We start from the raw sequence: 16,059 nt of genomic DNA, 5'->3' as shown, positions 1-16,059 counted from the left end.
TGGTGCTGGGATTAGGGCCACATGGTGCTGGGATAAGGGCCACATGGTGCTGGGATAAGGGCCACATGGTGCTGGGATTAGGGCCACATGGTGCTGGGATTAGGGACACATGGTGCCGGGATTAGGGCCACATGGTGCCGGGATAAGGGCCACATGTTGCTGGAATAAGGTTCTGGGTGTAACACTGTGCTGAAATAAGAGGTCTTGCTGCAATGTGGAGTGACAACACAATGTTACAATACAGGTGTCAATATGAAGTAGATTCAATGATGGCGATGTGTTGGAATACAGGAGTCACACCGTGCTGATATAGGTCCTGATTCAGGGCTGATCCCTGTTGTGCGAATTCGCAGATTGAGCATGCGCAAGACAAATAGCAACAGAAATAGTGTATATACCGTAATCGCAATCCTTCCGCAATGTGACTGACAGGAAGCTGGCGTTTGGAGGGGGGAGGGGGTGATTACCGGCTGTTTTCTAGGAGTATCAGGAAAAGCACAGGCGTGCCCAGGCATTATAAGTGAGGGCCTATGACGTCAGCGCCAGCCTCGTCCAGCCTGGTTCTGTCTCAGTTTTTTGGAACGGTACGCTACTCCTATTTGCACAGACTGAGACAGTCGGAATCCTGGCTCATTTTCGCCCAGCTCTGCAGTTTCTCGCCAGGCGGAATTCAATGTTCCGCCTGCCGAGTGTCGAAAATGGGGCGTGTCTTCAAAAACCGCCCGTGGGTTGTCGGGAAAAGGCTGTGGATTGTCGAGAAACGACTGTAGATTGTCGAGAAACGGACGTGGATTGTTGAGAAACGGCCGTAGATTGTCGAGAGATGGCCGTGAATTCGCCAATCCACGTCCGTTTCCGACAAAACAAATCCGACTGGTTTTAAAGTTGGATCTCTTTTGTCGAAATCCGCCTTCAATACTGTCGGAAATGGCAGCATTGAATAGGCGGCGGGTGCTGTTTCTCCTGTCGGATATAGCGCCCGACATATAATACCGCCCTGAGTGTGTTTACGGTGAGATTTATGTAGGCATTCCAAACCTCACGTTAGTGCAATATGCTACAATCATGTATCTATATACAAACTGTTAGATACATTGATATTCAGGAGGTGATAAATCGTCGCTCACCAGCCTGCAGCCCGATAAAACATCCTTATTACCGTAAGCAAATAAAATCCGTCCAGGCCGTGAACTTCTAAAATAACTTAACTGGTTCATGCCTGTTGCTAGGTTTGAGATGTGGAGGCTTTCTGGCAAGGGCATAACTACCATAGGTGCAAGTGGTGCAGCTGCTATGGGGCCCAGAGGTTAAGGAGGCCCATATTTGCTTTCTAACTAATACGTTTTACATACATTTATCACCATCAGTTGCTAAGTAGGGGGCCCTAACAAACTTTTGCTATGGGGCCTAATAATATCTAGGTACGCCTCTGCTTTCTGGTATCTGGCCCCTAAACCAATGAGGATTGAGGATTCAACAAAACACATAAACAACATCAACAGAAAACAGCATGATCTGGAAATGTGTCGAATTTGGACGTCAACATTATCCAGGAATTTGTGATCAGTTTGGTCGGTCGTACAGGAGACAAGAGACAAAGCAGGCCAAAGTAAAAAGGCCGAAGTGCTAGCCTAAGAAACAACATGAATATTGTACTGAAATTGTCCTCACGCCTCAATGACTGCCAAATTAGATAAATGAATAATGTCAATATTATTCAGCGTTCGTCTTTTCCCCATCAGCGGTGATCCTTTTGTTAGACAGAATTATCTAAGAGCGAGAAACAAGTACATTCAATTTTCGAAAGTGTGACATTCTGACTCCATTGCTGCAGTTCATTCGTGAGAACATGCGGGTTTTGTAGTGTATTAAGACACTTGCTGACTCTGGCAGAGGTGCTGGCCAAGAATATGCTGCTTTTCAGGTAAAGTCGTACATCTCCGTCTGACTTCTGCTGCCTCTTCTGTAATGTACATCATTTTGTACATTTCCTTGTGCCACTGAGAGTTCCCATTAATTAGCTTTCACTAAACCGCATAATGGGGCTAATTCAGTTAGCCACGAAAATATGTAAAAAATGGTAATCAGTGATTTACTCACAACTGCACATGTGGCGACGGGCAGCGGTGTGGCATTGGGTAGGCGCGTTTTGGAGAACGCAGGAGGGGCTGGACCGTTTTCGGGTCGGTTTGCAGTTGGTGCGTGATGTCACACACAGCCAATGCAAGCTGGTAAATGAGGGCCTTGCGTCTAAATTCGCAGACAGAGGGCTACCCCTAGTATTGGGAAGGCATTGCATTTTTGCGATGCGATGACAAAAACTTTGCCATCACATAACGGAGAGGGACCCGGCATGCTGGGTGGCCACTGAGATTGGCGTTCCCCCACATTTTGGATGAAGGAGCGATTTAAAGGGCAAAGTTCTTTATATTTCTATAAAGAATACTTTTGGATTTTATAACATGACACATAATGGGGGAGATGTACTAAGTATTCAAGAGTTATAAAATGGAGATAACGGGGAAAAAGTAAAAAAAAAAAAATATATATATATATATATATATATACAAGATATAGAAAAAAGCCCACATACTGAAAGCAATATTGTCTCTTGCAGACATCATCCCTTTAGCCAAGGCAGAACATTTCCCTGCCAATCATCCCACTTGCCAATCAATCTACGGTGGGTGAACTGATGTCATATGAGCCACTAATGTTTTTCTTATAGACACATTTATGCCCAAGCTGTGTTTACACCCGGGAAGTAAATCAGAAGATGTCACCCAAGACTGATCGTCCAATTTTCACAGCTGATGGGCGGGGAGTTAAAAAAAACAACAACAACCCTCTACTTCACCTGACGTTCTCCACCACCTATTCCCCAAGGAATATGTATTCAGGACAGCAGCCGCTCCCCTCACCTTGCACTCCCCCCCCCCCCCCCCTTCCTTTACTTCCCGCTCCTGTCTCCCCATCTCATCTGCTTTTGATGGATCGTCCTCGCCATAGGCGCAATGAGATAAATTTGAAGGCCCCCGGCGTGCGTCTGTCAGAGTTAAAGATGATAAATGGGCGAGGTGAGAAGGGACAGGCCTGCAGCATCTCTGGGTAATGGATAAGGTTTATCGTGGACGGATACACAGCGTTATGATCCTGCGTTAATCTCGGGGTGGCGAGGGGAGAGGAGAGAGGTGGGGAAGGTGGGAAGGCGGCAGAAGCCAGACTGATAACTAGGAAATAGGGATGACAACATTTTTTAGCTAACAGATTCTTCACAAAAATGCCACCCCGCTTCTGGCTGTGACAAGAGGCTGATTAAATAGGGAGGTAGTGGGAAAGGGTAGAGGTACGTAGGGGAGGGCACTGGGAGATGGATCATTTCATTTCTAAGTATTTATTAGCATGTTCATTCTAGAGCGAGGGGGGGTGGAGATGACACTACAGCGGCTTCAAGCTGGGGACCCGCACTAAACAAGACGTGATCGTCTCCCCAGATAATGGGAAACACTCACAGGCTATTTATCAAGGCGAAAAATAGGCACCGGCAGCATAAGTATGGAGAGCTGTTTAAAATACGGCCTGTGTTTGTCAGACGTAATCTGCTAATGGCGTGCCAGTCATTTTTTTGCCTGTAATTGTGTGAGCTAAGTGTCAGCGTGCAGTAATTAGAATACAGGCACAGTAAATAAAGTGGACTTTAATGACCTAGTAAAGATGGAACTTTGGATATATTTTATATTTTACAGTACCGTCAGAGCCGGCGTCTAATACCCAACTGCAGAATGGAATAAAACCATTATCTGCAAGCAAATGTATGTCACATATCTGCATTGTAATAAACTAAAGATAAGGAGATGGATTTTCTCCTTATATACACGTCTATTTTTCTTCAAACATTTACGGTCAAGCAAAAATTAGTCTGTATTATCGATGTTGGGGGGTATGACGAAGACTTGACGGTAACCCGCGCACTCTTCCACTGACTCACTGAGATGATTTTACTTGCAAGTTTAATTTCAGGTCATTCATGCTGAATACATACAATGGGGGGGTTCAATCCCGGAAGCTATTTCCGCCGCCGGAACTAGCGAAACTCCGTAGCCGTTTTCTCTGATGACGACACTCAACAGCCGGAATATTGAATTCCAGCTTTTGAGTTACGGCCGAGTTCAACAAAAACGGCCCAGGGTTCCGACTGTCAGGATGTTCCAATTTTCTTTCCAATCTGATGAAAATCTGGTCATTTCTGGGAACAAATGGCAATAGACCGTTTGTTACCAAACATGGAAAAGAGACAAAAAAGGTCATTCAGGAAAACTTCTGATTTAACCGCTTAGTGTCCATTTTCCAGCTTTTGGGAGCAAATGGTTCATCGCAATTCATTCCCAGATATTACAAGATTTTTGTTTCGGCCAGCTAGATTGGAAAGATAATCTCATAGCGTGTATCCACCCAAGACTCAATTTCGTATTAACTCTTTAGAAGCAATGCTGGCAGTGAACAGGGTTAACTAGAAAAAAAAATATATATATATTGTGCCGACGGCTGTCTGTCGCGCAGCTGCCGGCGACCCTGCCAAAGCGGCGGCAAGGTCCGCCACATGTCCCGTTACGCCGGACAGCTGCCTTGTGCCTTCCAGCAGTGCAGGTGGAACTCCCTAAATTGCTCCAAACAAACTACAAGCAGGTGACATAATTAAGCGGCCCTCATGCTACATCAAAAAGCAGCTCACTTTATTACAGGTGCCGCATTCCCGGAGCCATGGGGGGTGCGCGCAGCCGGTTGGAGGGAACTCTGCTACCGAGGTTTTTTTTTTTAATGTGTGCTTAATAATACTGGATTAATAAAAAAAAACTGCTGCTTAAAAGACATTTCTGAGGACTAGCAGATTTTATTCCAGGAGGATAATTACCAATAAATAGAGGGACAATAACTATTAATATTTTATGGCTGTGCTTAATGAGCTGCAGAGAACAGTCCTCGCGCTTGGCCCCCTCCCTCCGTCTCCTAAGGATCCTGTATTTGTATAGCGTTCAGAGAACAGCCTTTCACTCGCGCCCCCTCTTTCTCTGTCTGCCCCCCACCACATCACCCGCACATGTGAATAAATATTATGTGACCAGAACGTATGTGCCAGTAATGAACGAGCTGTAAGCAGGACCACTAAGTAGTAGCTTCTTTATGTCTTGGGGCTGTGTATTTTAGCATTTTACATCTAGCAGTCACACTCCGAGGATCCTGGTGGAACAGGCAGAACTCGGATAAAACTAAACACATCTACAAGAGAGACTAAGCGGATATTTTTAAACTCGTGTTTAAATTCAACAATTTAACATGTCGGCCCCTCAGAGTAACGTAAGCCGGGGGGGGGGGGGGGGGGGGGGCACCAATAGTCATCACGCAAAGACTAGGATAATAGAGTAACAAAGACTAGTGGGCCAGATGTATCAAGCTTCAGAAAGTGATAAAGTGGAGAGTGATAAACAATCAGCTCCCAACTGGCATGTCAAACCCAGACTGTAATTTGACAGTTGGGAGCGGATTGGCTGGTTGTTTATCACTGTCCACTTTATCACTTATTGAAGCTTGATACATCCGGCCCTCAGAATGACAATTGGACCAACAATATTCAACGCTTACAATAACAATGTATGAACACGAATTGATGATATACAATTCTAGAATGTATCTGGATCCATTTACTAACGCTAAATATTAAAAGAGGTGATAGATAGATTCTGGCTATCAATTTCTAGGATGCAACAGAAATGATAGATAGATAGATAGATAGATAGATAGATAGATAGATAGATAGATAGAAACGATAGATAGTTGCTATTGTAAAAACATCAACTCTTTTAATTTTAAGAAGCTTTAGTAAATTTATCCCTAAAACTACAATAATTGCTGGCTGGGGGGTAGTTAGCGTGTGAAACAAATAACTACATATTTGAAAATAAATAAATAATTAAATAAACTCGCAAACCCAAATTTGTTGCGTCCCCCTTATATCAGACATGTCATGCAATTATATATAAACATGTATAACAATACAAAATTGCATTTTACTTGCCTTCTACATACCCCGCTAAATTTATACATTCTGGATATCATCTAAAGAATGATCCTTTCCTAACATTACGATAGGGTACAGATCTGCACTTTAGACCATAGCAACCAATCAGATGATGACTTTCATTGTGTCATTTGAAAAAGCTAATTGCTGATTGGACGCAATAAGTCTAGAGCAGATCTGAACCACAAATTAATGTTACTGAACACCAATGATTACAGTGATATTACTGCACTGCTCAGTATCTTGTAAGTATGTCAGAAAGTCTCACTGGGAAGATGGGTGGCATAAAGTTTTATAGTCCCCTAAATTCTGTGCATTTATATTATATTATACAATGTATGTATATAGATTATAAACTGGCGAGCAGGGCCCTCCTACCTCTATGTTGGTTTGCTACTAGCCAGTTTGTTTTATCACTGTTTCCAATTGTAAAGCGCAACGGAATCTGCTGCGCTATATAAGAAACTGTAAATAAATAAATATATGAGTAAATATACAAAAAAAAATTATTGATTTGGGCACATTATATACTGTACGTCATTTACTAAAACACAGCAAATTGCAAAACATTCTAAAATGAAAGCATCATTAACTTTTCTTAAAGGAAATCTATAAGCTGGAAATATAAACTCACACACATGGTATATAACATATTTTTTTCAGTTTGCACATCATAATGAATGAGTGATCAGTTGTATTGTGTGTCCAATAGGATTTCAGTATAATAAAGTTGGAATGTTGCATGACGGTAAAATATAATAAGGCTCCGCGACCCACGCAGTGCTGCAGGGTGACTAATAATGGGCGACTGGATGCAGACCAGACCAGACCTGCACCAACCCGAAGTTTTTAACGCTTACGTCTGGACAACTTGGCCTCTTGACCAGGGCCCCTAAGTGTTGACAGAAGGTATTATTATCCATCAGTCAGAGGGATAAAAGTGCCTGTGAACATGATTGGAAAGTTCTGGATTTCATCAATATGTAATCTGTCATAGTTTATCGGCATTTCCTATCGCCCAGGACGGAACAATGCTGCAGCTTTTATTAATACGTCAAACACATTATCTGTGTAATATACTTGTATGCTTCCTGCAGCCCCCAGCTGTCGCTGCCCCCCTCTTCTCGCCTCTCCGCACCTGATTTATCGCTGTGCTTTACACACGTGTGTCAAAATTTGTCAGGATTAATACCGGTGCGGGTGATGGGGGCTGCAGACAGAGGTAGATCTGGCTGGTTTAAACCCTTTGTTAATTATCGGCCACCATATGTACCATGCAGGGCTGTCTCTCTCAACGTCACACGAATGTAGTATTCTATCTTCACTTTTTTTTAAAGCGGCAATCATTTACACTTCAAAATTAAACTGGTATTGCAGTGTAAATAATTGCCGCTTTCAAAAAATAAAAAAACCTGGAGATTTCTTACCAAATCTCTCACTTTCTGAATCTCTCATCCTATTAAATTTCCCCCTTAGTCTTGTCTCAAGGTGAACCAAGATAGTCACTATAGAATTAGAAAACAATTATATAGTGATACATTGCATTCCGGAGTATACTGTGTATGTGTTTCCTGAACTTTTTGGTTTCTCGTCAGTAACTACGACTTATAACACTGCTATGCATTTATGAAGTGCTGGTATTCTAAGGTTGGCATTCAATTGCAGACGAAAGTGATACATTTTTATTGGTGTTACCTTATTGCGGATTTCACCTGTTAATTTCAATTGTCGCCTGTTTTAGGGTGTTAAATTATATTGCAATCCACTTACAAAATGGGTGTTAAGTGTTTTACCCTATAATTCCTACTGGCTTTACATGTGTTAAGTATGAGTGAAAATAAGGAAATCTATCTGTACAGCAAAAAAAAAACAACAGATGAACTAATATTGAATAACAGACTAGAAAAGTATTTGTGTGCTTTTAAGCCACTTAATAAAAAAAAATACCTTACCCCCTTCCATTAAAACACCTGTCCCATTCACACAACCACCACATACACCTGCACTTTTTCGCACAAAAACTATATTGGCCAAATTAGCATAATGAAAAAGTGGCTAGTGGCCTAGTGGTTATGATCAAAGTCCCAACATTTTTAGCTTAGGGATTTCACCCAACTTTGCAACTTCAGCAGGAGAATTTATTTTTACGTTAAATCCTATTGAGAATTTTTGTATGTTAACTTCACCTGCAATTGAATTACCTATTAAATGTAACTATGCAATGATAAAATTACAAAACAAAGATACAGAGTGATACAAATGAAACATGGGTCTCCGCCAACACCCAATCGTAAAATCCTCACTATGAAGTCACGCAGCCGGCCCCGGCCCACTGCACCAATACCTTTTAAATTTATAGTCCAGCTATTGTAAACTTGATTTAAAAAGACTGTTTTTGTAAACCTAGAGGTGTTTTTTAACAAGGAAAATGAAAGTGCGCCTGCCAATTACACCTGGCACTCAGCTATTGGCCGTACTCATGAGAACGCAGGCTATCGCTACGCCAAAAAAACAATAACATCGCTGAATATGTCTTGCACATTAAGTGCAAAGTTATTTTGACTGGGCCTCGGCCCTAACAGGGTTTAGTGGGGAGGGGGCAAGATGCCGTAAATGTCTCAGAGGCTGAACTCCAACACTGATGGCTTCCACGACTGATTGTGGCAAACTGGCTCAAGATTAAAGAAAAGCCCCTCTAATAAGAAAGGAAGGTGTGGGGGTACAAACAGCCCCCCCTAAAAAAAATAAAAACACAACAGGCCTTTCTTGTATCCGGCGTAAGTGCTAACACTGTAATATTTTAAGTAGAGAAAATCTGAGTCCTCGGGGCCCCCCCGTGGAGCTTTATTCTGGGCTTATAAAAATTAAGTGGTAAGACGTACAGCTGCTGCCATAAATCCAGTAACAAGTCCGGGGGGCACCTGAGGGGTGGTGGTGGGCACCTGCAGACACTGCCGCATAGAGAGTTAATTAGCAAATTGCCCAGCAGACAAGGGCGCGTCCTATTCAAGAACAAGTTCAATAACTGGATTAAGTATCAAAATGATAGAAATTCCTGTAATCGGGCCACAGAGCGGTGTTTCTCATTATTATTGTTGTTAGGCTGTGTCCAGCAACACTTCATACTCCCTACCTGATTTACTGTAAGTTACATGCAGGACCAACGTTGCTTATGTCTTTTCTCTGGCAAATTAAAATGTAATGTGAACTGTTATTTGTAAAACCAGGAATTAATAAGAGGGTGATTTTTTTTCTCTTCTACATAAAGCTGAATAATGCTCAAATGAAACATGCGGTATATAACTGCCACCGTGACGTAACGTCTGCTGGTGCTTTCATTGTTCCGTCATCTAATTATCTCCCGGGAGGCTGCAAAACTTTCCGGGCCCCAGGGTAAAAGGTGCAACTGCCGCACATCTGGATACGACGCAGCGCCGAGCTATACCGGGTAGTGTTATGTTTAATAAAGACAATATATAATGCCGTATACTGAACTCCTTGTTCAATATTAATGGTTAGAATTTGCATATATATTGGGAGGAGATCAGGGTAGGCGCGCCCTCGACTGGGGTAGATGGGCACCTCCGAATGCACAGAATCCAGGAAAACAGCACACCAGTCCAGGTTTTGCATGCAATCTAGCCGTGGCTAGTTTTATTGTGTAGTACATAAAACAAAACATAAAAATAAATCCTAGCCCATCTGGGCACTAACTAAATATAATAGATTACCTCTCTCAGGGTGGTAGGACCTAATGCCCCTACCACAAACACAGGCACAGTACTTACAGTCAGTAAATCATAACAGGGCCGTTGCCTGTTTCCCCAGGTAGTGAGACCCCGAGCCAAGCCCTGACACTGCTTATATCAGTCTCTTACAGGAGCAAGCACTAATTAGCCTGCTGAAGCTTTAGAGGCCCAAAATGGGCCTCATGGATGGAGCCCTTCCTTCTCAATCACATCCATACCCCAGGAACCCTTTTCTGGCTTTTTTGCCAGAAGCAAACATTTCCTCTGGTTTTTAAATACATAGGCCAGGAACCTGGGACAAACATTTACCACCTTGCTATTGCTTATATAAATATATACAGTATATATATATATATATATATATATATATATATATATATACGTAGGAATCCGCACACAATTCAATAGTTCATCACGGTAGTGCTCACTCCAAGGCACAAGTCCACAATATAGAATTTTTGAAAGGAGGGCACTCACCAATTCGCAGATAAAATTTCTTATTTATTCAATTCATTAAAATATTGAATGTTGTGAAACTACAAATCCCAGCATGCCTTGTCACAGTTTTAACACTCCCTTATAGCAAAACTGTGGCAAGGCATGCTGGGATTTGTAGTTTCACAACATCTGGAGGGCCGCAGTTTGAAGACCCATGATGTAAGGGCATCATGGGTCTTCAAACTGCGGCCCTCCAGATGTTGTGAAACTACAAATCCCAGCATGCCTTGCCACAGTTTTGCTATAAGGGAGTGTTAAAACTGTGACAAGGCATGCTGGGATTTGTAGTTTCACAACATCTGGAGGGCCGCAGTTTGAAGACTCATGCCTTACATAGTCGTCAACGTTTCGGTCCGCATTTCAGACCTTCTTCAAGACTGACAATATAGCAGCAAGAGATCATACTCCAACAGAGAACGGTCTCTGTTGGAGTATGATCTCTTGCTGCTATATTGTCAGTCTTGAAGAAGGTCTGAAATGCGGACCGAAACGTTGACGACTATGTGAGGTTCAATATTTGAATGAATTGAATAAATAAGAAATTTTATCTGCGAATTGGTGAGTGCCCTCCTTTCAAAAATTCTCTCTCTCTCTATATATATATATATATATATATATATATATATATATATATATGTCTAGTGATTGTGAGTCTCCGAATCTGGCAGATAGTGAAACTATGGGGCAGTTTTATTAAGCTCGGTGAAGTGATAAAGTGTCTGGTTTTTATCACCGGCCATTCAGCTATTAACTGTGAAGTTACAGGCTTGGGGGGGGATGGTCTAAAATCCGCATCCCAGCTCCGCCCCCTATCGCCGCCCATCGCATTCATAATTATCGCATACAGTATGCAATAATTATTGCAAAGGACAGCTCTTGCGTTAAGAGCTGTCCTTTGCAGTGAGTCAACAAGTTTTTAACGCATTTTTAGCTTAGAGAATCTCCCCCTTGGTTTGAAAAATGCCAGGTAGGAGCTGATTGGCCCGTGATAAAAACCAGACAATTTAGCACTCCACTGAGCTTAATAAATCTACCCCTAGATCTCTTTATCACACATGCACAAAGTAAAACTACATCTCTTTCTCATACATGCACAAACACAGAATGTAGCACACTAGCTTTCAAAGCTTTTGCTTCGAGGGGGCTTATTGGTATATATACAGAGAGAAAGAGAGAGAGAGAGACACACACATGTGTATGTAAAACAAAAATATACAACCCTGAAGGTACATTGTTTTGTTTCGCTCTTTAGTATTTTTATTTTTACAATGAGACCCCAGGATCGTGGAACAAAGCTAAGTGCTTTATGGTAACTCGCTAGATTAATGCATTCCTCCCTGGCATTTTACCACATTGGTGCTAACGAAACACTAAAGCAACACGTTGTCGATGTCTTTGGCACTGACGCAGAGTCTTATTACAGGAGCAGGACGGAAGTCTGCCAGTAAAAAGACAATTATCTAGGGCAGGAGAGAGGCGGTGATGGTATAAAAACCTCCGTTAGTGCTTTTATTGTGTTTTTTTTTAGGAACCAAAGGGTAGTGTCTGAAGTTCTAGTGAGAGCCCTCTCATCTGAAGATCAATTAGCATCAATTACCGACTTCATTTAATTGTCGTAGAAGATGAATTTGTCATTTTTAGTCTTGAATTAATGGCAGACCTTCAACTTTCCTTTGGCAGAACCATCCGGAACTCATGCGGAAGAGAACTGCACGCTCAGAGCAGGGAATGGAACGATGGGATTGGCGAGCTGAGAGGCAGGGCAGGAATGGAGGCCTACAGTATGATGTGACTGAGGATGGGAAAAGGCGATATAGAGAAGACGAGTAATTTAAATATATATATATTCAGACAATCATGTTGCTTAATGCGCTTGCCATATTTTCTGTGAATGTTCATTCTAAATTCCAAGTACTCTAGTTAAATCTATAAATAGCCTACCCCATCCTTGTCGCAATCCAATCTTCATCATCATCATCATCATCATTATTAATATTATTATCATTTACTTATATAGCGCCAAAAAATACAAGTGGATGCTTCCCAACTTAGGAGTATATTCAATTGTAGTCGGAAATTGCCCCAAACGGAGAGAAGTGAACATGGCAGCTCCAAGTCCACACAACAAAGATCGCACTGATGTAAGAAAAAGGGGCACTCATACCAATTAATAAGTATGAAAGCCCATTTGGTGTAGCTGCAATGTGGCTGTTGGATTTGATTTAACCAATGAGAAAGGGAGGTGAGGTCTGATCTTGTGCGTTGGATAGAGTCTTTTTTTTTTTAGTCTACATGCCAAGCCTGAAATTTCATTGGTTGTTGTTATGGAACAGCACAGGTTTGTGTTAAATATCCTAGTATTTCTCAGGACGGGAAATAAAACCCATCAGGCACAACCATAACACTAGCAGGGTAATGGGGGCCGCGAGGTCACCGCAGCTTCTGTGCGGCTCTTTGGGGAAGTTCTGTCTTCTGGGGGAAGGATGGGATGAGCAGACAGGGGTGGGACCCTCTTGGTGAGAGAGCTGACAGCTTGGTGGTCATCAATCACCCAGCCTGAGATCTCTGGCAGAAATTGAGTTTTGACTCACAGGGGAGAATATAGCAAATTAATAGACCATTAGCCAAGCTGTGACCTGAGAGATATGGGCGAGAGTACGGGGCGGGGCTCAGGATAATGTAAGGACACAGGCTGGCTGGTTAACCCTTTGCCTTCTGAATGCAGCAAGTTGGTGGTGCGGAACGCAAGACCTCTATAGAGAATGAAAGTCTTCATACTGGGAACAACAGATCCGAAGGAAAAAAAAAAAAGCAATGATAAAATCATATTTCTATGGGGCAAACGCAAAGGCAGTGAAGGGGTTAACAGGCTGCTATTTATTAAGCAGTGAAAGTGCTGATAGGGATATTATTGACTTGAATGGGAGTCTTGGTGCGGTTGTGCCCCACTGGCACTATCTCAGCTTCATGAATTACCCTCTCTGACAAGGAAATAAGACAAACCACGCTGTTCTGCGTGCAGAGGGGTGCGGAGCCCCCAGTCGCCTCCGATGAAGCTGCCTCTCATTTTCCCACAGACCCCCCCCCTCTCCCCTCCCTCTCCTCCTGGCCTGGATCTGACTTTCCACATGGCTGAGTGTTAGTATTAATTACTACAGCCAATTCACTGTTTGTAACTGTGATGTTTTAACTAATTAGCACTAATGGCCAACACCAGTGGGCAATCAGCTTCATTTATTTTCCATCGCAAAGCTCTCATTAGTTACCAGCCCTGGTGAGAAGATCTGGAGGACAAGCGGGAGCTGATAAGAGCCAGCTTATTGTGAACCATGGACAGATAAGCGCAAAACATTGATTTAAGTCCCATGCACAGTTTAAGAGTTATTGATAACTATTATTTATGGGTAAGATGCCAACACATATACTGAGGTGCAGTACAGTGGCAACATAACAACGTGTAAATATATCCATCAAACACAAGAACACAACACATTTAATACAAATACATTGATCCCGGCGGCCTCTAGTCTGAGGTGATTTTAGCAAGCTACAAATGCCAGGTTACCTAATCTGTAATGACTATTTACAGAACGCTACAGGTTCCATTTCCGCATGTTACATTATGGGGGTAACCAGTTACCCCTGGTTAAAATGTTTGTATTTGGCGATTTTCCCGATGTTTCGCTGATGAAAGCTGTGTGTTTTCGCCCAGTTTTCGCAGGATTTTGGTCCACCATCTACAATATGATCTAGACCTGGAGGCGATACTGATTCACAATGGTGCGAGTTATATGACCCAGCAATGCCACTAGTTCCCAGTGATGTGTTCAATATTCACGGTCAACAAAATGGCTGCTGCCGGCCTAAAAAAATGTGTCAAGTGTGCTTTAGGGTCCCGTATGCAACACGATGGGGGAAATGTACTAGGATGGGAGTTTTATTTCAGATGAGATGTTGCTTTGGGCAACCAATCAGATCATGTCTATTATATTCTAGATAGGATGCTAAATAAATAAGTAGATTCCGATTGGTTGCCAATAGCAACATCCCATGTGAACTAGAACTCCCAGCTTAGTAAATTTCCCCAGATGACTCCTGATCTCTGATTAATGCCAATGCTTAATAACAGGGGGAGAGGTGAATAATGCAGTCTGGTGTCCCCAATCCTCGCAGCTCTGCTTCGCGATAAGTAGAGGAATGATTGACATGCAGCAGATAGCAGGAAAGCAGGTATTTAACCCACTTACCGAGGTGTCAAACTGCTGAGTACTACAATAAATGGATTAACTTCCTATTCTCCTTCACCCTCTGTCGTATCTGGAGTTTCTAGATTTAATGCGATAAACCTTGCTGGGGCAAATGAGCCCAATGAAGCTGGCTCAGTCATTATCGGTACTCCCTGTATTTATACGAAGAGTGGCTCCGGATTACTGTGTCTCCATATACAGCACTGCCCTATGTTGCCTGTAATATCCTCCCCACCTGCGCTGTAATACCTCCCATCCAAGAATCTGTAATAATAGAGCACAGTACAGAACGTAGAGGCCTGTCCTGATGTTGGATACGTTATTCCCTATGGGCCAGATGTACTAAACATCAAAAGTGATAAAATGGAGAGTGATAAACCTCCAGCCAATCAGCTCCTACCTGCCATGTCACAGGCTGTGTTTGAAACATGTCAGGCAGAAGCTGATTTATCACTCTCCATTTTATCACTTTTGAAGTTTAGTGCATCTGGCCCATTGTCCCGGTAGTCTCAGGTACCACAGAACATCAGCAATGTCTTTTGTGTGAGATCCATCCTACTACGCAGTACAAGAGCAACATCAGAGCGGAATCCAATCCCATCTTAAATATTGGGGGCTCCAGTCTCCACCCAACATGCAGACCGGTATAAATACTAATATAGAAGGATTAGTTATTAAGATCTAACAAGTGCAGGTAGAGTAAATATTTGATATAAATGAGGTATGATTTCCCGCCCAAAATCCCCATAAGATACTGCATTACTTCTTCAAGTGCAGGTCCCACAACGGCCACAAGAGGGCTCTGTTATGTGATCTTACGATGGTCTCTCTTCCCACCACACGGCTCCTATCCTGCTCATCTTTCCACTTTCAAAGATCTGTTTGTCTTGTGGGCTTAGCACAGCCTATGAATGTTGACAATTGCTATTTCTGCGACTGGAAGAAAACCATTTAAGCACTAAGCCCTCTTGGCTTTAGCTGGATGAAACCCTTCGCCAGGAGCTCTCAGAACAACACCTGTTAGTGCGTCAAACAAGAAGGAAAAACGAATTAATCCCCGGACTGACCAATTTCAGCTGCTTTGACAGACCCCCTCCCCAAGCAGCTCTGAGGAAAAAGTCCCTGAAGATCCATACTTCATCCGTCAGTATCTGGACACGAGACAGTGACATATAGCGAGCGAAGGAACGCTGGTCACATGATAGCTCCGCAATGGGGCAAATATTTTTTTAATTTTTTTGTAGATATCTTCCTGCTTGGTGGGATGAGTTTAAGATGGTATCAGTGACATAAACATGAAACTTTTCAGAGATTGCAAGCGCCACTGGTTCATCACAAATGAGAGAAGCTAGAATGGATCAAGTACCGGCATGGTTGGCACAGTGGTTAGCATTGCTGCCTCACAGCACTGATGTCATGAGTTCAAGTACTGAATTTATGGTCACCTTTGGCGTGTGCGACTGAAAAGAGGTGTGGCCTTGCAGGGAAG

General features: G+C 42.7%; 1 protein-coding gene across 6 annotated transcripts in view; it reads right to left on the bottom strand.

Annotated features, from left to right (window-relative positions):
• Positions 1 to 16,059, bottom strand: part of RNF220 (ring finger protein 220) — a 192,794-nt gene that overhangs the window by 89,513 nt on the left and 87,222 nt on the right. For 3 of the 6 annotated variants that reach the window (XM_083157465.1, XM_083157466.1, XM_083157469.1), the window contains exon 3: positions 6,455 to 6,541. The exons of the other annotated variants lie outside the window; for them this stretch is intronic. In XM_083157465.1, the coding sequence (XP_083013591.1) occupies positions 6,455 to 6,541 (87 nt within the window). The remainder of the gene's footprint in view (positions 1 to 6,454; positions 6,542 to 16,059) is intronic. 6 annotated transcript variants of the gene reach the window in all.

This window comes from Crinia signifera, chromosome 8, assembly GCF_055691185.1.
Source record: "Crinia signifera chromosome 8, ASM5569118v1, whole genome shotgun sequence".
Classification (NCBI taxonomy): Eukaryota; Metazoa; Chordata; class Amphibia; order Anura; family Myobatrachidae; genus Crinia; species Crinia signifera.
The sequence above is the reverse complement of the archived record's forward strand: the minus strand, read 5'-3'. Positions and strand labels throughout refer to the sequence as shown.